Genomic DNA, 15,952 nt, shown 5'->3' on the forward strand with positions numbered 1-15,952 from the left:
TTGGGTTTTGCAAACTCCAGATATTGCCAACACTTCATAAAATAAAAAACAAATCCCTAGCCCACCTCCAAAAGGCACTGCAGGGTCCTTTCAGCACCTATCTATGTAATGAAACAAAAGCAGAGAAAAGGTTTTTTTAGACTGATTTCTAAGAAAAGAAAATGGCACAGTCACTATTGGTTTATGTATCAATTCCCTCAGCGACAGATCAGGCCAGGGAGCAGATCCCTAAAAAACCAGCCTATCAAAAAGTGGCAGGGCACTGCTGCACCTCACCTGGAAGGTGCTGCAGAAGGGGGCTGAAACTGCAGCAGGGGAAACCAGGCCCCATTCCCCCTCTCATGGAGGATCTTACTTGATCCTTTTCACCTGGAAACTTGCAGTTCTTTTGGGTACGGGACTGAAGTCCCACAATCTCATGTGCTTTTCGATAAGGAACCTGCTCGCACCTCAGCTGCAAAAACCACCATGCTAGGGAAGGAGAGAGAGCGTTTCCAGGGCTAATGGAAGGCGCAAGCCTCTCATGAGGACATTTCTCTTAAGAGCTCCACCATCGGGGCCCATTACCAGTTCACACAACATCTGGGTGTGTTTTAAAGGGAAAACTGCAGTGAAGGCATACCAGAACCAGCCTCCGAGGAGGTGGCAGCACAAACCCCAGGTGCTGCTTTTGTCACTTTACAGGAAGATGCGCATTTCCCGTGGGATGCCCGTCCTCCCGCCAGCTCAGCCCAGCATCGGACACCTCGGGGCGCGGGTGGTGTAAAAGCCACCGAAATAAACCAAAGCGCCGGCTCCAGGAGGACACGCCGGGGGGGCAGCGGCGGACACCCGCGCACCGCACCGCACCGCACCGCTGGGTGGAGGAGGAGGAGGAGAAGGAGGAGGAGACGGAGGCGGTGGCAGCAGCCGCCCAGGGCCGCCCCGGGCCGCCCCGCCCCGCCGTCCCGCCCCGCGTGTGACCGGCCCGGGCCGCGCGGCTCGCACCCTCCGCGCCGCTGCCGGCCCCGAAATGCCCTTTTTCAGCGTGCCCAAAGAAGTGGCCGTCGGGACGGTGATGCTGGGGGTCGCCTTTGCCACAGGGATGCTTGCAGGTAGGCGGCGCCTCCCGCGCACGCACACGGAGGGGGTGAGGGCTGCGCCCTCCCCTTGTTCCCAGCGGGGCCGGGACGGGGACTGCGGCGCCCGGGCAGGTCCCCCGCGGGCGGGCGGGAGCCCGCGGATGCGGGCGAGGCCCAGCGGCCGTCGGGGGAGCATCGCCCTCGGCGCTGGGCTGCCCTGCGGGCCGGGATTTCGCTGAGCCGCGGCGGTAAACACGCTGATGCTATTACAGCCCAAGCCGCTGCCTGTAATCCAGCTACTGCAGCGTGAGGCCGGGGAGCCGGCGGGGTCGGGGCCAAGGTCCCAGCAAAGGCGAGGGCATGCTCCCCGCCCGGCCCCTGCCTGCATTTATTTGGGCAGCCAGAAAACGCCGCGGTGGTGTCCCGGTCACAGCTTTCTCTTCTGGTAACGGTTTCGCTTCCATTCCCCGGGCTCAGAGGAAGTTCGAGCCCACGGTCAGGCTGGGGAAGGAGGCTGGTGTTGGGTTTGTAACGCAGCCGCGCTTACTTACTTACCCTTTGAGTTCAGGCAAGTTGCTGAAATAATCTACACCTTGGTGTGATCATCTGTAAAATAGAGCCATTAACAGAAAATAAAATAAAAACCTCGAAATGAAAGTGTTGTTTAATAGCAAACAACGACCAGGAGATGTGGAACTGAAATTTTTTTTATTATTTCTTTAAAATATTTGCCCCATTTGGTAAAAGAAGCATTGGGCATCATAGCTGAGATCAGTTCTGTATTTAAGTAGACAGTCACTAGTCCTTAAACGTCAGCTTTCAGCACCTACTTTTTTTGCACACGGGCTTGACACTAAACAAGCCCTTGAGCAATGCCAGATTTCCCCGGGCTATAGGGCAGCACGCCGTCATTAGGAGAGCACAGGGCTTGAGAAGATGCATCAGCTGAGGGCCCTAAAGACCAGCAGCCTCTATCCATCTGCAAAACAAGGTCCCCAGACTGAGAAAATAGTGTGCCTCATTCATGCCTCTTTCCTTACACTTGCCCTTTTGAGTTTTGATGTGGTTACTTGTCCTGTAAGAATATGACAGCTTGTAACCTTCACAGTGGCCACTGAACAACACAATACCCAAGTCTTTCCCTTTCAGCCTTTGCAGACTTGGGCTGGACATCTTAGAGATTAAAAAAAGGGAAGGAAAAAAAAATATAGATATAGTCCACTGAGCTGTTCAGCTATGTTGCATTTTCCTTTTTCAATGGATTTTTCAGAGCAAAGAACTCTTTAACCTTTAGTAATACTTAAGTGCTTGCTTTATTTAAGCACATAATAACTGAAAAAGATAAAAGTTCTTATTATTCCTGATTTTTTTTTTTTTTTTTTTTTTTTTTTTGTAGGTAAAAGGTACCCTTCTTTAGTTTTTGGGACACCCAAATCATCCAAGAGTATTATTGGGAAAAGCAGTCCTCTCTGGCAATACATACTGGATCACTCTTTGCGGGAACATCCAATGCTGAAGAAGCTGCGACTGGTCAGTGTTTTATCCCCCAGCGCAGGTTTTCTGTTCAGTGCCGTTACTGTTCTACTAGGACCTTTTGGTATTGCCCACACCTTGTCCTGACCTGCTGACTCTTTGTGATATTCCTTCCTCCATCTTATTCGCATACACACTAGAATTTGTTTTGACTTGGTAATACCCAGGCTTTTCAATGTTCAGGGCTATCTTAAATGAGTATTTAATAGTATTGGCATATGTTTTAGATATGTCTTTTTATCCATGGCTCCCAAGCCCATGTGTTTGGGCTGCACTTGATTTTGACTTGAACAGATGACTTCTGTTCATTTTAGTTGGCATATAAGGAAACCGTAGCTCAGGGAGGTGATGTCTTCCAGCAGGCCTCAGAACAGACCTTCTGATTCAGGATTGAGTCATTTCAAATGAGACAAACTACTCCTCTATGAAAGCCATTAAATGTTAAGTACTGGAGCTGCTTGGCTGGAATGAGCCATAGAGGAAGAAAGGAAATGAGAGGACAATCCTTTCCCTTCGACCACCGCAGCACAGCCCTGCTTCTCCTGCTGCCCCCTCCTCCTCAGTGCCCGGGGCCCTCCCACCCCAGCACGGGCACAGCTCCTCCAGCTCTGCTCTGTGTAGCCAGAACCACGTGGTCTGACCTTTGGCAACAGACTTTAACCTAGCAGTTCATAAAACCATCCTACATGTCTTGGAGGAGTAAGGGCATAAGCACAAAAGTTATAATTTTAAAAAAAAAAGTGCATCTGTTTATGTAAATACACAGAAATAAAGAACTTTCACAGTCAAAGTTCCTCTATGGTTCTTCATCAGTTAAAACTATTGCTGAGTTTGCCGCAGCTGTGGTAACTTTGGGGCATATTACTACTTTGAATGATTAGGCACTGCTTATGACACACACCCTGCCCTCCTTAGTTACTGTTAAATTCAAACCCATTTCTGGCTCACAGATGGAGCACCAAGCCATCTAAAGTGAGAAAGGTAGGAGTATCTGTTTTTCCTGGAGTTTTTCTGGGCTTTTTCCCTAGGATACTGTTTTGGAAGCTTTGGATTTTGTTTGTTGTGATGTGGGGTTTTTTTCCTCACTTTCTAGCTCACTGCTGATCATCCCTGGAGTAAAATGATGGTGTCCTGTGACCAGGCTCAGCTTATGGCAAATTTGGTCAAACTCATTAAAGCCAAGAAAGTTCTTGAAATAGGTAAGAGTGTCACTTTGTCCTCTCTGTAGTAGAATAAAGCTCCTGGCTGTGCTTCTCCAAATACAGCCATGTTTACATGAGATAAGATATCTAAACATAGAAAAGCACTGCATACCTGTCTCGGCAAACAGGTGGGCAAACTACAGTGTGAAAAGCAGTGTCTAATTTGCACTTACTTGCCACTTTGTCTATCTATGCATTCAGTAATTCTGGCATCAGCATGGATGTCTCATCAACTCTGAAGCAATCTGAAAAAATAAGATCAACAGATCACTTGGGTCTCCAGCTGTTGCAGGACAAGGTGTATTCTTTCTTTCCTGTATCAGTTTCTTGCCAGAAGGAAATGTTTTGCTGCACAGGCCCTGCATCCAATCCACTTTCCTTGATGGACCTTGATGTTAGCAAGATGTCCCAAAGCCAGACTGATGCTGAGCAGTCAGGTGTGGCTTCCCACCATCTTCATTCTTGGCCTGGCTGTTATGATGCCCCGGTATTTTGCTGCTGGTCCAGTCCCTTTGGCTGAGGATTTAGCTCCACTTTTGAATAAGGGTGTTCCTCAGAGATGCAGGACCAGACTCTGCCCTGTGCGTCCAGGAGACTTTTTGAAAAAGCCAACATTAAGCTTTGCTAAATGATTGATTTAGAAAAAAAAAATTCCTCCCAACCCACCATTACATTAAAATAGAGGGGAAAACTTTTTGTGTCCATTAACAAATTGCCATCCTTGACTCCTTCGGGGTTTTTATTCCTGAAAGGAGCCCTGTAGTTCGCTATTTAACTTTTTTTTTCCCCCCCCACAATATGGTAAGCGTTGATGACTCTTAAGTTTTTTTCTAGGTGTTTTCACAGGTTACAATACCTTGAACATGGCACTTGTCCTGCCAGATAATGGCAGAGTTATTGCCTGTGATATAAATGAGGACTATGTCAAAATTGGAAAGCCACTATGGAAGGAGGTAAGCAGCATCTCTTCTGTTAAGTATCTGAGACAGCTGCGTTTGCATGTCAAGGGATTTTGGTATCTTAGACTTGCATATTCACACACAAGCATTCATATCATTAAAGGAGACTGAGACAGTTTAATTTGGAAAGACAAATAAGTGCTGTCTAGAACCTAGAAATAGGAAAAAAATATGAACAGCAGTCACTCCCTGAGTGCAACCTACTAACAGGTTATTTCTTGACCACTTTCATCAACTCTTTGTTCTTTTTCATTCTAGGCAGGAGTAGAGCATAAAATTGACCTGCGGATTAAGCCCGCAATTCAAACACTTGGTAAGTAACGTAAAATATGTTTTTTTCCCCTTCCCTAGAATTAGAAGATGGATGTAACAGTGATGACATCTATGACCAAATATGCTTGTGGATGTGATCCCTTTGCTAACAGTGAGACAGCTTCTCTTATATTTAAAAAAAAAAAAAACAAACCACAAACCAGAAAACTTTACAACTTCAGAAGTTCACAGTTTTCCTACATGCTAGCAGAGAAGAAGAAAATGCTTGTCCTGTGTAGTGGGCTGTACTGGTCACTCACCTATCCTGTCCATTGCCTTGTTTAATCTATGAAGTACTATTGTCAGCTGCTTCTGGGAAAGCTGATTAAAACAGATTAATTAGACAAAGCCCAATTTCTCTTATCCATTGTCCATTCTAAGAAAGCATTTCTTTGTTATAGACAGGAAGACTTTTCTGAAAGGTCTGAGGTGCAGAAAAAATACGGAAGCCAATATAAAACTTAAGGTATAACAGTTGAATTGTGTCCAGAGGAGTTCAAATTTAGGACGTGCCAAAAGCACACAAGGCCATTAGAAAGGCAATGCAAGAAAAGAGAAGATGTGGGGCAGAGGGAATGTTAATAAATATTCTGAAAATACAAGAAATTTGCTAGGAATGGAGGAGGCGGAAGGTTTCTAGCAAAGGTGTTTGATGGATCCACAGATCCATCCATAACCTTGTATTACTTCCAAATTCATCCAATCCTTTCTAAAGAGACAAATATTAGCAGTCTGCTAGGACGCACTGTACCTGAAGTCTGATGGACAGTTTTGTCTAGGCAATGCTTCAGACATAAAGATCCTCTGTTGGCAAGAGGGTAAGGGCAGGTGAGAGGGGTGGCTGAGAACCTTAGGAAGGCAGCAGTCAGCGCCTCCGCAACTGGCGCTTTGGAGTTCTCAGTCAAGAAGTCCATTTAGGAGAACTTAAAACTGAATTCTACTTGCCTTGGCCCAGAGAGGAACTACTTACAGCAATCTTTTGCTGTGATAAAAGTCTCTGACAGGGTTTGTTCATGACCTGTATCATGGCATTTGATCATCAACAAGGTATTAGCATTCAGGACTTGTTCATAAATGTGAGAAAAATCCTAATCCACTTAAGAAAACACTTCTCCTCAGTCAGCTCAAAAAATAGCTGAAGGTATGGAGTATGTCCAGATTCAAACTGCTTGACTTGTTTTTACGGCACCTTTCAGCAGTCCAAGCTGTATCCTGCAGGTGTAGAACTACTCCATGAACTTCCAAGTAGGCAGAACCAGTAACTGAGTGTTTTATGGCATATATCACGTCTAGATCGGTTTCTGTTGGATAAGCTTTTCTAGTAATTAGCTGTAGAGGAATAGGCTGCCTGGTCAAGGCACCAAAAACATTATTTAATGAGAACTTTGACACAAATGAACAACTTCCTCCTACACAGTGTTAACCAGGGTGTAATGACTCACTTTGTTGCTCATCTAGATGAACTGTTGGCCAGTGGAGAAGCGGAAACCTTTGACTTTGCTTTCATTGATGCGGATAAAGAAAGCTGCAACGAGTACTATGAAAAATGTTTGCGCCTCATAAAGAAAGGGGGAATAATAGCTATTGATAATGTAAGTATTGCAGTTGTAGTGGTAGTAGCACAGGGAGTTACTGCTTTTGCCTCTGGGAAAGGAAAAACAAAAGTCACAGTGGGATTCTAGTAATGTGATTTCTGACCTGCAACTTGGTTGCCAATTGCAACATGCTTGTTCCATGTTATACAAAGGAGGCTTTTAAAATTCAACAGAAATTCCTAAAGTAAGCTATATGGAACACTAATAAAAGCAAGGAATAAAAACCTATAGAAGTAAGAAGTAATGTGTTAAGTTTATGTTAGTACATAAACAGCCTGTGATAATAGAAACTAATCAATTTTTTTGTAGTTCATTACAGAGAATGCTCTGTGTTATTCTGATTTGTCTTGTAGTGCATTTTCTACTATGTACAGTACTTAAGCAAGATCAAAGGTAGCACTTGTAATCAGTAACTACTAATAAGTTATCGATTAATAAATTTTACTAGAAACTAAGAACAACGTTAAACTTCAGGCACCTTCAGGCTTATGGTGGCAGCTGAACAGGGGCTTTTAAAAATACCTATGTTTAATCACATTTTTTTTTATTTTGGCTTCTAAGTTGCAGTAGAAGTACCATTAGCCAATTCTGTGGACTCCCAATCCCACTTACTGATGAGAGCTCCATGTCAGAGACCACTAGAAATCTGAAACACAATAAATAATACCAATTTCTAGAAAATATGTAGGACCTTTTCCAAAGCTTCCTTTGTGGTCCAAGGAACATATTGGAACAAATGAGGTGCATGTCATTTCTTTTTTCAATAGGTCCTTTGGAGTGGAAGGGTGCTAAAACCAAGAAAGGATGACTTGGCAACCCAGAGCATCCACCACCTCAATGAGAAGCTTCTCAGAGATGCACGAGTCAATATCAGCATGCTCCCAATGGGGGATGGAGTCACATTAGCATTCAAGTTGTAACTGGAGGAAGCCCAGCAGATGGGATACAACAAGTAGCATCAAATCACCAGGAAAAATGCAGGTGGAGCAGAATCAAAAATGGTTATTTAACTTATATCTCCACAGGACAGCATAGGCTGGGAAAGTAGACTTTAGGAGCAGTAGGATCCTAAGGGCAGTTAAGTTGGGAAGAGAGACTTATTTTGAGATCTACTATAGTTTCTTATTTTAATTGTAATAAAACAAGTAAATTTACATGAAGTTGTCCTTGTAAGACAGTGGTTGAAAAAAATCTCCCTCTGTAGAAAAACTAAGTTCCAAATGAGTCAATAGAACAAAGTCATTTTCTGTCCTAAAAGAGGCTACTGAGTAGCAGAATAATCAGTCCTACCATCAAAAGGAAAAGACGTGGAGTTTACTAACGTTAAAAGCCATAATAGAAAAATGGTTTTTTAATGAAATGTACATGACATCAAGGAGATTGCTAGCTTTCTCAAACCAATTATATTGAAGGTCACTGGTAATCCTTGAAGAGTACTACATAAGAAGCCTCAAACATACACCATCTGGGGGGGGGGGAAGTTGTCTTTAAAAGCATGTCAAAGGACAAACAGGATTTCCAACACAGAGCACTCCCTAAAACCTTTGTGTGCAAGGACTGTACTGGGGGACAAAGATTTCAAGTCTCAAAATCGTTAGAACTGGCTACTCGGCTCATATTTTTGAAATTTCAACTGGGTGGCTTGGGTTCTGATAAGGGGCAGACGTTCAGGGCACAGGTCTTACCTGTCTCAGACACTTGTGGTAGTATACTGCAGTGGAAGAGTATTGAAGAAAGGAAGCGCTGCCTGATGGTTTCAGAGTGGGGCTATGAGTGAGGAGATCTCAATTCTATTTCTGTCACTTCCACTTAAAACCCTGATTCAGCAGAGCATGTCAGGACATGCTTAACTACTTTGCTGAATTGAGGACTGGCTGCTGTAAAGCAAAATCTGTGCCTAGGAGAAGGCTGGGACAAGGTGCACATGGCCCTTAAATGAGATTTTAAATAGGGTGTAAAGCTTGCCCAATTTCTTTTACTGGGTACAGTTTTACCCACAGAGCTTCAAACCTCCATGTGCCTCAATTTTCTTATCTGCATAAAAGAAATAACACCTTACCAAAGTCTTAATGACTATAATAGCTCTCAGATGGTAAAGGAATATACAAGATCCTTATGCGTTTGCATGCAAAGCTTCTGGCCATGTTCTACATTACCATTTTACTTTTTAAGTAGATAACAAAAAATTGTAAGGGTTACAAACACAAGATGGGACACTTCAACAGCTGGGGTATCCTCTCAAATATTCCTGCTTTCACAGGTTGTAGGCTGATAATCACAAGCAAGATACAAGCTGTTAAGAATACATACCCTGGCCTAAAAGTACCATGATGGCCTTTCCCAAACACGCAGAAGTCATTGGAAGATTGATCACAGACTCTGTAACTGTTTTGCTATTAATTTCCAAGTTCACAGAATCACAGAATCACTACGGTTGGAAAAGACCTGTAAGATCATCAAGTCCAACCTGAGAAAAAAAAAAAAAAAACCACACACACACCACACAACAACAACAAACCACAACACACCAAAAACCAACCCACCCAACACCACACAGCATCATGTCCATCAAGCTACATCCCACAATGCCACATCCACACACTTCTTGAATACCTCCAGGGAGGGTGACTCTACCACCTCCCCGGGCAGCCTATTCCAATGTTTCACTACTCTCTCAGTAAAGAACTTTTTCCTAATATCCAGCCTGAACCTCCCCTGGCGCAACTTGAGGCCATTTCCTCTAGTCCTGTCACTAGTCACTTGGGAGAAGAGACCAGCACCCACCTCTCTGCAACCCCCTTTCAGGTAGTTGTTGCGAGCAATAAGGTCTCCCCTCAGCCTCCTCTTCTCCAGGCTAAACAACCCCAGCTCCCTCAGCCGCCTCTCATAAGACTTGTGTTCCAGACCCCTCACCAGCTTCGTCGCCCTTCTCTGGACTAAATTGCAAGAATCCTCTCAGGAAAGCCAAGCCAAAAATGGGCAAGCACCATGAGTATTTTGGCAAGAAACTGTCAAATAACAGTTCAGCAACATTCAAAACCAGATACAAACAATCATAGTTCATGAATTCAAAAACTCTTTCTCCTTGAATGGTGGGAACGGGCAAAGTCCCCGTCACCTATGCTAAAGGAAGACCAATTGAGTGCCTGAGGCTGAAGCTGCATGCAGCGGGCTAGCATTTTGCCTCTGCTTTGGACTCTGCTCCATTTTAAATATGCAGAGCATAACGTGAGCATTTAATCAAACCTGTCTCCATCCTGATCACGTAATTACCATTAGAAAGAATAGCAATGTGTCCCTAAACTATAGATTGATGAGCCATCTGTAAGCTGAAACAAAGAGCAGAAGGAAGCTTAATTGAATCAAATATTTAGAATACATTACACTCTATCTTGTAGTTACTCAGAAGCTGGCCCTCTCTTCAGGCTTCTGTCCTGCACGTCTGGAATTCATCACCACTAGCTGCATTTAATCCTTCAACTTTAGTATAAAGTGACTGCTGATAATACATAATTATGGTCTAATGCAAGTGGTGAATCAGCTTTGAGGAATTTGTGGGGACAATGGGAATTTAGGCTTTCATTAGGCAAGAGTGGACCACACAGTAATGCAGCACAAGCCTTTGTCTCTCTCTAATGGCGAGATCACGTATGGGAGCTTATGGGTCTGTTCACTGCTCCCAGGTAACACACCTGCCTGAGCTACTGCTCATACTGTAGAGGCTCAGGATTTTCCACCCCTAAAGAGGAGCTGACCTGGGGGCACAGCTGTTGCCCAAACCCTACCACCCAGCTGTTTGCGCAACGCTGGCATCTCTTCTAGTTGCAAGTGTTGACCGCACAGAGAGGCCAACACAGGTGACAAACGTACAGTTGGGACTTGCTCAGAAGCAAATGGGGATGAAGGATAGTGCATTAATAAAAAGAAAAAAAGAAAACTCCCCCTAATGCAATAACTCCCAGAAGCCACCATGAGAATGAAAGCATATAGTCTTAGCTGCTGGTCAGGTATCTCAGTCCTGGCTCCGAAGATACCACATTCAAAACAGTGTGGTGTGATATTTGGATAGGTGACAGAGAAAGGAACAGAATATTGTTTCAGAGCAGACTTTGCATCCCTGTTAGGTAGTTAAATGAGCAGATGACACTCTCTCAGCAGTGCTGCCATGCTCCCCTTTTTTACTGGCCCTCTCCCATACACCCGGAGGAAAGATAGCAAGAGCTTGGAGTTATCTACAGCATGGAAAACACTCAGGACTCAGACTGGGTGCTCAGAAATCTAGAAAGAGGGCTGTGTCCAAAAAGAAACAACTCACTGTCCAAGGGTAGACACAGGAGTTCCTGAATGCTTAAGGCTCACTTCCGCATTTTCAACACTGCAGCTTTTGATCCCGCTGGGGCATGCGGGGGACAAAGCAGGAAACATCATCAGTCTCTCACATTGCTGCAGGCCTAAAGGAAAACTGGGCTGCTGGGTGTAGTGTAACTTAGAGGCATTTGTTTGAACCTCTGGCACTGCCGTCCCTCCTCCTTTTAACAAACTCATGAAGTGTTTTTAATCTGTTTTAATTTAGCCACGTGACACATGGACAGCGCTTTCTGTGAATTGCTGCTCCTGCAGGACAATTAGCAAGCTTTTTGTGAGAAAGCCCTTAGGATACAGGGAAAGGAACATGAATCTAAACCTCATCCAAATCCTCTCCTTTGAAGCATGATCAGCTCCCTACATTCCCCAGAAACCTTGCAGCTTAGACCTGAGGCACACACTGTATCTCAGGCACTGCACTCTTGATATTTGGGTGGCAACAGCAGCAAGTGCCATAACTTGCAGCTGGCTCCCTTTTGACGATGTAGTAGGACAGTTAGCTGCATCCCTGCTTGTGTTCTCTTTATCACTTGAAGAAATCCATCCTAAATGGCCACAACAGGGGTAAACAAGCTAAGAGGTCAGCGCTGTTTTGAGAGACTGTTCTCCCTACTAGTTGAGATGAGTCCAGCTGGGTTTTATCTAACCTATCTACTGAAACTGCACAGGCCTCCTCCATCCCTGGCACTACCCTTGCACTACCATGAGGAACATGACCGTGCTGAGCAGCTCCATCCGTTCTTCCAAACAATGGGCATGCCAACACATTCGGATAACCTATGAGCTCTCCGTGCACAAGAGATCTGGACCCATCTCTGTGTGTTTTGCAGCATGTTTGATTTTACTGCTCATTTCATTTTCACGGGAGCGGCAGCACTGTCACATGCCTCCCAGAATGAAAATGTGCAAAGCCATAAATAAAACAAGAAGGGTCTTTTGGGGAGGGATTTCTGATGAGATCCCAAACATGAAATACTGCACAGAGAATGACAAAGCCGATTCTTCCCTCTTTGCACACCTAAGAGCTGCAAATGAGCATTTCCTGCCACAGTGAGCATTGAAGTTTCTTCAGAGAATCTTAAAGGTAGTAATTTTTTTCTTTTTCCTCATCCATGAGGTGCTCTGCTCTCAGGTCTGCCCAGCCCTGCCCCAGGGCAGTGGTGTTTCACTGCTGCTGCATGTTGTGCCTGGTGATTTGCGCTGGGAATGAAAGGCTCTGCGCGGGTATAAAGCATTACCTCTGCATAATTCTAATCACACACAAATTGGTCTCATGCATTTGCAGCTACTCATGGTTTCTAAGTCACCTGCTTTATAATAATAATTTTAAAAGCAAGGTTTTGAAAAAGGAAATGAACAAACATAAAACCTGTAAAAGAGCGAAATTAATGTGGAATTTCAGACAAGTTATTTATCTTCCTTTTTGGCTCAGTGCAATACTGTAGGGATAAGCACATAACTAGCTGCTTTAATATTTATTCCTATTATAGGAAAAGTAAACATTGCTGATAAGTCACTGCTTTCCAGGATTAGATTTCATATTTTAGAGACTGCTTTAAATTAATGCAGAAGCAAACATTATCTTTTCTTCTTATTCATATATTTCCCTAATGAGTTCGAAGCAAATTGTGCCTACTTATATTTTATGATTTTAAATAATTAAAACATTTTATGGAGGCAACTAAAATTCTCCCCAGAGTTAGCAGAAAGATTATTGATTGAACAGATCTCAAGCTACAAGGAAAAAATTATTATTTAGTTTAAAGGCTCATAATTTTTCTCCTATTCACCTACTGAAAAACCAAGAGACTGTGCATTTTTACAGCAACCTTTTGAGTTATGCTGGGGTAAGGACTTTTTGACATTGTGAAATTAGATTTGCAGAAGATAGATAGAGAGTGTTATTGCTGCTGTCACAAGTAAATACAATGCCTAACTACTGCATACACACACGACAACACAATGGTCATTACCCAGGATAAAGACTGGCTGTACATACACAACACCAAGAATTTGAATCAAATCCACAAATGCAAAACATCAACAGAAGTCGTCCACTCTCAGGGGAGGACTGGTTCACAGGACACCCAGGCTCTACCGGTCATGTTGCATGGCATCGCCACGAGTCCATAGGGTTACAGCCCAGATGTTACTGCCCTGTAACACAACCCCCAGCAACGGCAAGGGGGTTTCTACCAGCATGAGAACAAAAACAAACCAACCAACCAAATCACAACAACAAAAAAGAAACAAAAACAAAAGAAACAAATGCAATTTAAAACAGATGCAAAGAAACCTGTAGAAGAGAAATGGATGCTTGCAAATCTAAATGGAAATAAAAAAATAGTAACAGCTGGAGGTAAAATTTAGGCTTATTTGTAAAGAACCTCATGTTTGTCCATGATGTCACTTGTATCTTCTAATGTTGCTTCCTAACAAAACACATGTTAGAAGTTTATATTTAAAGGTAAGCAAAACATGTAGCTCCTTGGCCTAGCTTAAAAAAAAAAAGGAGAAATTACAGAACTTAGGCAAATATATAAAAATACAAAATGCTGACTTTAAGCATTATTGTTTACCCTGCAGGTCCTACCCTTTTCCTTATAACTGCTAAACTCACACAGGCTGTGGCTCACAACACTTAATGCTTATTTAATTTCTCCATTAGGCACGTGTGTTTTGTATTTGCCTCCTACCAGTCAACATTGCTGATGTCTGCTACAGGTCAAAACCTGGAAGGCAGGAGCAGCAGTAACAGCGGCAACCAGCAGAAGTAGGAAGTTTCATCAGATGGCGACAGACACCTTTGAATCCAGGAAGGGACAGGGATGGGGCAGTGAGACCTCCACACTGCTCTGTGTGGAGGGACCCACGTTTGCCTCCACCTCTGGCGAGGTCCAGCTCCACAGACAGAGGTGAGAAAGGGTCCCTCAGGTGCCTTCACCCACAGCTTTCACCCAGCTACCGATGTCTCCTCAGCCTCCCGGGCACACCAGCAGGGTATTGGTGTGCCATTTCTGCGGTGTCACCTTCAACATCCTCTAGCCATCTATATGTCAGCTGCTAAAAAACGCTCTCCCAAGACACTTAATCTGTCTTTTCAATGTAAAGTAATTAGTGGGGTCCTTCCAAAGCAGAAAGCCACAGTTAATTATGCAACTACTGTGCCGTCATACCATAATATCAAAGAGATTAATACAACCTGAAAGAAATTGCAGGGCCCTCCTTGGTTTCCTTTGCATGGCAGAGCTAGATTATATTCCAGTGAGCCTCAAAGACATCCCCAGTGCAGAGGAGCATTAATTCACTGTCAAAGTGCAATTACAAAATGATACTCACGAGGTCAAACTCCTGACAAAATGATTCCTGTACAAAAAGCTGCAGTTTCTCCACAGATGTGTAAAGCCAGCTTCCCATAGCTGTTGTGGATTTTAGGCATGGTCATTTCCTAGGAACTATTCCAACCAACAGGCAGCAGTCCCTCTCCTCAGGTTAGGAGAACCATCAAGATGGAGCCAGTAAGGTGTCCTGCTGAGGGCCTGGGCCACAGTACCAAACCTGAGCTCCCTTGGCCCCCAAAGACTGCTGTGTGGGATCAGACCTATCCTCATAATCCGAGACTGATCCAAGTTATCACTGAAGACTAACTTGAAAGAGACAAAAGCACAGACACATTTAATCAACACCCAGAGATTTGGGGCCCCAAAATTCCTTCTGGTGTTACAGAAAGGGTCCCAGGTGCCACCAAGCCCGTCACTATCCCCTCTGTCATGCAACTTCGGTTACTTTGATCGGTCTTAACAAGCTTTCCTTTCTTGATTTTCAACATAGTCACTCACATACCAGATATTGAGTGACGGCCTTTAGCTCAGGCTTAACTTCAAGTGTATATTTAAACTTCCAGACATGGACTGTGGTAAACTCTTAATGAAAACTTCAGACTTGCAGCTAGGGTCTGCCTGTTGACCTTAGGAACCATGTATGGTCACCTCCGCAAACTGCGTTAAAGGCACATACATGATTAAGGCTGCAGAACTAAGCACTCAGAAGGTTACAAAAGACTAATTAAATTTGCACAAGCAATCTTAATTTTGACCATCCCTATTACATACAGGCATTATAATAGAGATTTTAATTTTATGATCAAGCATTTCTGCATTCTCCCTCTTATGTGGTCCTTTCTGTCCTTATTAGGTCTCATTTTACTTCTTTTGCCTTCAGGCTAATAAACTGAGAACCTATAAACAGGAAAATAGCTGGTTTTAGGCAGCCTGTGCCAGTACAGGATTCCTAGGTCTCAGAAGGGCCAAGCAGCCTTGTGCTGTGGTCACGTTTCTCCAGCAGAAGTAGAAGAAATCAGGGAATCACCAGCATAAGTTATAACTGCCTTTTCTGTGTTTAATTATGTTTTCTTTTGGCTTTGTGTTTATCTTACTTCATCTCCACGAAAGAAAATTGGACTGTAACAGCTACAGCAACACCAAATCATTTCAGCTAACTCAGTGTACTTTTCCTCCAAAGGATCAAAGGCTATCAAGTAGAAGGGAAGAAACACAGAAGAGAGGTAAGAACAGGTTTTCCTATGCAACAGGAAAGTTATCTCTGTGAAAGGAAAGTATTAAAATTAAAGCCTTTCTTTTCCTGGAATATTTACATTTTGAATGCTTCTCCACTTCTCTTCCTTGCTGCTAACCAGGCTGAGGTCTTTGTGCTTGAAACCCTGCCCCTCAGGTACCCATTTGCTGCTGTGCAGGCAGCTCAGCTCACACAGCCAAGGCAGGCCCGTACCCATTTGCAACGAATGCCAACACAGCCACACTCTGCAGCGCGGCCAGCGTGCAGTAGCCACGTGTGCCCCAGTCCCGCCAAACTAAGCACATGTCTTACAGTGACACACCATATTTTTAATTCAAGAAATCCTGGAC

General features: G+C 43.9%; 1 protein-coding gene across 1 annotated transcript; it reads left to right on the forward strand.

Annotated features, from left to right (window-relative positions):
* The first annotated feature begins 978 nt into the window (after positions 1–978).
* On the forward strand, positions 979–7,816 carry COMTD1 (catechol-O-methyltransferase domain containing 1). Its single transcript, XM_059821331.1, has 7 exons — positions 979–1,094; positions 2,458–2,591; positions 3,688–3,793; positions 4,631–4,749; positions 5,014–5,068; positions 6,526–6,659; positions 7,430–7,816. Exons 1-7 carry the CDS (start codon positions 1,013–1,015, stop codon positions 7,580–7,582), a joined length of 783 nt encoding a protein of 260 aa, XP_059677314.1. The 5' UTR covers positions 979–1,012; the 3' UTR covers positions 7,583–7,816.
* The last annotated feature ends 8,136 nt before the right edge of the window (positions 7,817–15,952 follow it).

The sequence above is a fragment of the Gavia stellata genome, chromosome 9, assembly GCF_030936135.1.
Source record: "Gavia stellata isolate bGavSte3 chromosome 9, bGavSte3.hap2, whole genome shotgun sequence".
Classification (NCBI taxonomy): Eukaryota; Metazoa; Chordata; class Aves; order Gaviiformes; family Gaviidae; genus Gavia; species Gavia stellata.